The 5000-nt window shown below is 47.3% G+C and overlaps 1 protein-coding gene across 1 annotated transcript in view; it reads left to right on the forward strand.

Annotated features, from left to right (window-relative positions):
• The window catches only part of LOC134064480 (collagen alpha-1(XIX) chain-like), a 52790-nt gene that overhangs the window by 1377 nt on the left and 46413 nt on the right, over nt 1-5000 (forward strand). The window contains exons 3-6 of the mRNA XM_062520404.1: nt 4-39; nt 893-937; nt 1870-1923; nt 2708-2761. Of these exons, the coding sequence (XP_062376388.1) occupies nt 899-937; nt 1870-1923; nt 2708-2761 (147 nt within the window). The 5' untranslated portion in view covers nt 4-39; nt 893-898. The remainder of the gene's footprint in view (nt 1-3; nt 40-892; nt 938-1869; nt 1924-2707; nt 2762-5000) is intronic.

The following is a 5000-nucleotide window of genomic DNA, read 5'->3' on the forward strand; positions in this document are numbered from 1 at the left end:
CAGGGAGAAAGAGGAATCCAAGGACCCCAAGGGTTGAAGGTAAATACCATCTGAAAGTAGAATTCCTGAAGTATTACTTAGAGTTGGCAGTCAGATACAATATCCGATATTCTCATACATCTCAAACTGAAAATGTGTTTCATGATATAAATTGACCACCCTCTCCCCTCCCCAGCCAACCCCATACTCTCACACACACACACTCACACATCCAAAGCAACAGCACATTGACTACATGCTGTCTTTGTAGAAGAAAGCTCTTTGGAAGGTAGTCAGGGTGCTTGGGGCAGCGTCATGTTAAGCCCCGCTGGGAATGCAGGTGGTGGAATAGTGGAGTTATTTTAATTCACTCACAGTTAGCCTTTGATTGGAGTTCCAGGAGAGTCAAAAGTCGGTGCAACTTTTTCCCTTTTCTCCTTCACCTGCCTTGAAGCCCAACAGCAATCGATTCTCAGCGGCTCTCACTCGATAGTAAATGTCGTGGTGTTAATTGTGTTGAAAAACAAATGTGAAGTTGAATGATCGTGTCTCTCTTTCTCTCTCTCTCTCTCTCTCTCCCTCTCTGCCTCTCTCCCATGCTCTCTTCTTCTTCTCTTCCTTCTTCCTCTTCTTCTTCTTCTTCTCTTTCTTTTTCTTCTTCTTCTTCTTCTTCTTCTCCTTCTACTTCTTCATCTTCTTTTTCTTCTTCTTTTTCTTCTTCTTATCTTTCTTTTTCTTCTTCTTCTCCTCCTTCTTCTTTATCTTCTTCCCTTTCTTCTTCTTTTTCTTCTTCTCCTCCTCCTTCTTCTTTATGTTCTTCCCTTTCTTCTCCTTCTTCTCCTTCTCCTTCTCCTTCTTCCTCCTCCTCCTCCTCCTCCTCCTCTCTCTCTCTACACACCATGTGCTGACTAAGGGCTCCATGGGATTGCCGGGTCCACAGGGTCGTCTGGGTCCAGAGGTACAGTACGAGTCCACACATCATTTCCCATTAACACAGCAGGTATTAGTTGTGCGACTTCATATGCAAACCAGGAAAAAAGCTTTCAAGCTGCCATCTACTGTGCTGGTGTTAATACTTTCTCGCCTCTGGTTGTCCATTTTCCACCTTCTATTTGCAAGAAATTGTAAGCCTTGGCACAGCACACACACTGATGCCTGCATGGCGACCGTGAGGCATTTAAGAGGCTCTCCCTGAGCTGATGGAGGTGGTGTCATCTCCTGTGGCCTCCACAGAGCCTTGTTTTGTTCCTTTTGCTAACAGAGGGCCAGGGCACCAAATGTAGTTCGGCACTGTAGTCAAAATGGTGCCATTACCGAGGCTAAAGAAACTGCCACATTTCGCTTGAAAGCCAATTCCATGTCAAGGACAAGGACACGCATAAACACACACACACACACACACACGCACGCACTCACACACACATGCACACACACACATGCACACACACACACACATACACACGTATGCCCACACATACACACACACACACACACACACACACACACACACACACACACACACACACACACACACACTCCCATTCCCTCTCTCTTCCTCGCTCTTTCTCTCTCCTTCTCTCTCAAACACACACAGACAGACACACACACACACACACACACACACACACACACACTTCTACTATGAAAAACCCAATCGCTGTGCTTAAGCATACTTTTTCAAAGCACTTTTCCCAAGACCGACCGATGAGAAAATGTGCCACAATAGGAGGTGTCATGCTTGGCCAGCTGAAGCTGAGCAGCGAGGTTAAGCACTAATGATGATCATAGCTCTGCTTCCACAGGCCATTTCCATATTGTGTGGAGAAGGCCTTGTAGCACAGCTGCAGAGATTAAGTCTCTTCTCCTCTCTTCTCTTTCTTCTTGTTGTAGGGCAAGGAGGGTCCAGCAGGCACCGTCGGACTCCCTGGCGTTCCCGGAGAAGTGGTAAGGAGACATTGTTCCAGCCAAGTGGGTGTCTTTCCCTCCGCCTCTCCCAATCCGATCTGAAGCGTCGCCATCCTTTCTCGCTGCGCCCCCACCACCCATCCACCCCCCCACCCCTCCACACACACACCAGCACTACCAGTGCCAAATTGAAAGGAGCAAAATAAATAAAGAACGCAATGCCAAGAGGAGCAGGAAGAAAGGAAGTGTGAGAGAGAGGGAGAGAGAGAAGGAAAGAGGGAGAGGCAGGGGGAGCGAAAAGAGAGCATGACTGAGAGAGACTGAGAGTGACAGAGAAGGAGAGGGAGAGAGTGTGTGGGAGAAAGTGTGTATGAGAAAGTGAGGATGGGGGCGAGGAGGAGTAAGAAGAGGAGGAAGGGAAAAAAAAGAAAAAAGGGGCGAATTGTTACACAGACGATCAGTAATCAAATTTGAGAATTAATTAGTAGATAGAGGCAGATCTGAGTGCTTTATGTGTGAGGAACGTAGGCTGAGCCCAATCTGTTCCCAGCACCTGCTTGGCGTAATGAGCATCTGTCTTTATTCAAAAGCAGGGGAGGGCGGCAGGAGAAAAAAGGCATTTCATAAATCCTGCGCCGCTAAAGGAAATGATGTTGGAACAGGCGCGGCTCGCCCGAGCAGCGGGGACGAGGACGAGGGGATGAATGCGCGAGAGAGAGAGAGAGAGAGAGAGAGAGAGAGAGAGAGAGAGAGAGGCGCGAGAGAGTGCTCGCGTGATAGATGTGTCTCTGTTTAACGCGCACTGTGTTTTTTTTTTCTGCAGGGCTCACAGGGAGAACCGGGAGAACGGGGGAAAGAAGGCCCCAAAGGAGAGAAGGTACAGTAGTCTAAAATGACGCCCAACCACAATCACAAAACACAATAAAAAACAAAAAAAAACACCTGCTTTCGATGCATGCAGAGTTCAGCTATCTCTGAATGCATGTAAAAGTACAGTAACTTTGGGAAGATCGAAAACAATGTCTGTTCCTCTTGCTCAGTTTGCACTAATGATTAGTCGGTTAAGTTTTAAGATACTTTATGCCCAGGCTTGTTGACTCTTTTTGTTTACACATTTGTCTTGCATATATTTTTAAGTATCTTAGAAGATGCAGTGCATAAACACCATTAATACTGTACCAGTGTGATGCATGAACACCATTGCATCCATAAATGTGCTATGTGCACAACCTGAGATTTTGTCAGTCACCATCCAAAGCTAATTGAAACATGTGCAATCTTCCCCATGGCCCCCCCATTTAAATTAGACTATAAAAATAGAGATATTTGCCACAGTTATCTGTCACCAACAGTTGGCTCCCTGGGGTGCATTACAAGCGTGTGGAAGACTTGAAAGGAATACCTATGAACCGAAGCACTGGAACTCCGCGTGACTGTCGTTTCTCATTACATTTCATCAGAGATGGGCAACAGGCCTTCAGAATGTTTGAAAGCCTAAGTGCGTTATTATGGGATGTTGTTGCCCGGGGCGTTACCGCTGCTCTTGAATCCCCTCCGCTATCAGCGCACGAGCCCTCGTGTCATGCTTCAGCGCCAGAATCATGACTTGAAATTGAAAAATCAACAAGGACACCGTACTGAATCAAATGGACAGCAAAAGCTAATATCCAGGCGGAGGGGTGTGTGTGTGTGTGTATGATTGCAATACCGCTACACACACTCTGTGCCTTAAAATGACTGCTTGTGCTGTCAGTTCTTACTTAACCATGGCCAGTCTCCGTCTTATTTTTATTTCTCGCGCTAAACCCAGTGCCACACTTAAAAGACCTGTGTGCACTTTTCCATCTCGAACATCCCCGCTCACACTGGATGTTGGTGAGGTGAGGTGACACCCAGGTATATTTGTTTTGTTTATTGCTTTTGTGAACGCTATTCTCAGCTAATTTGCATAGAGGAAGGAGCAGCAACATACGTGTCACTGAACAAGCCCCGGGCGAACCTTGTCACCCTTAATATAATTAAAGCTGCCTCATCAGCATGCAGAAGGGAGCCTGGTGCTAGTGTTGTTCTATCAGGAAGTAAAGCAAGCAGACAGCTCTTAAAGCATAGAAAGATTTGGGCTCCAGACTAATTAAATCTCTTGTGTGATATAGCCAACAAAATAGTTCTGCACATATCTGGAATATTTTTTTGTTGTTGCTTAATGCGATGTAGAATGACGGTCCATAGAGTTTTACTGCGTTGAAATACCATCAGCAACTATCCTATCCCCCCTCCAGGTTAGTTCTGTTGCTAATGCGCGATCTCTTAAAATTCAGTTTCAAATTCAAGGACTGGAGCTGGAGCTCCCGAGTCTGCTCTGACAGGATAGTGAAATAGTTTTCGTACCAACGTGCCTACCACCACATGACTTTAAAGGTTTGGGGGAGACCGAGGCCTGTAATTTACACGCTAAGATGCTTTTACTTCCTTCCATCATTTGCTGTTTTCATAGACATCTCTACGGGCGGCTTCTCCCTATTTATTCATGCAATTTGTGGGACTGTGGTGGCGGCGGCTAAAGTTAGGATTTGATCGAGCGTCAGTCTGGAAGGCAGGAGGCCCCCTGTGCTTGTCAGATGAGGCCCAAATGACCGGACCAAAACAGATGGCAAAAGCACTGCGGGCAGCTTCAGCCTTGCACACACACCCCACACCCCCCCACAGCCTCTCTCGCGCACGCACACACTCACACACACACACACACACACACACACACACACACACACACACATACTCACACAGTCTCACACACTCACACTTTCTCACACACACACACACACACACACACACACACACACACACACACACACACACACACACACACACACACACACACACACACACACACATACACACTCTCACAGACACTCACACTTTCACACACACACACACACACATCCCCCTGCCGCTGTGTGAAATGATTCTGGGTGAGTGGCAGCTGCCCCCTGTTTTTACCCCTGCTCAACCCCCTGACCTGTCCCCGCCCCCCCGCACACACTCAGACACACACACACACACACACACACATCCTTCCACCCCCACTCCGCTCCTCCCTGAACCATGTCGCGTGCCCA

This window comes from Sardina pilchardus, chromosome 18 (assembly GCF_963854185.1).
Source record: "Sardina pilchardus chromosome 18, fSarPil1.1, whole genome shotgun sequence".
Taxonomy (NCBI): Eukaryota; Metazoa; Chordata; class Actinopteri; order Clupeiformes; family Clupeidae; genus Sardina; species Sardina pilchardus.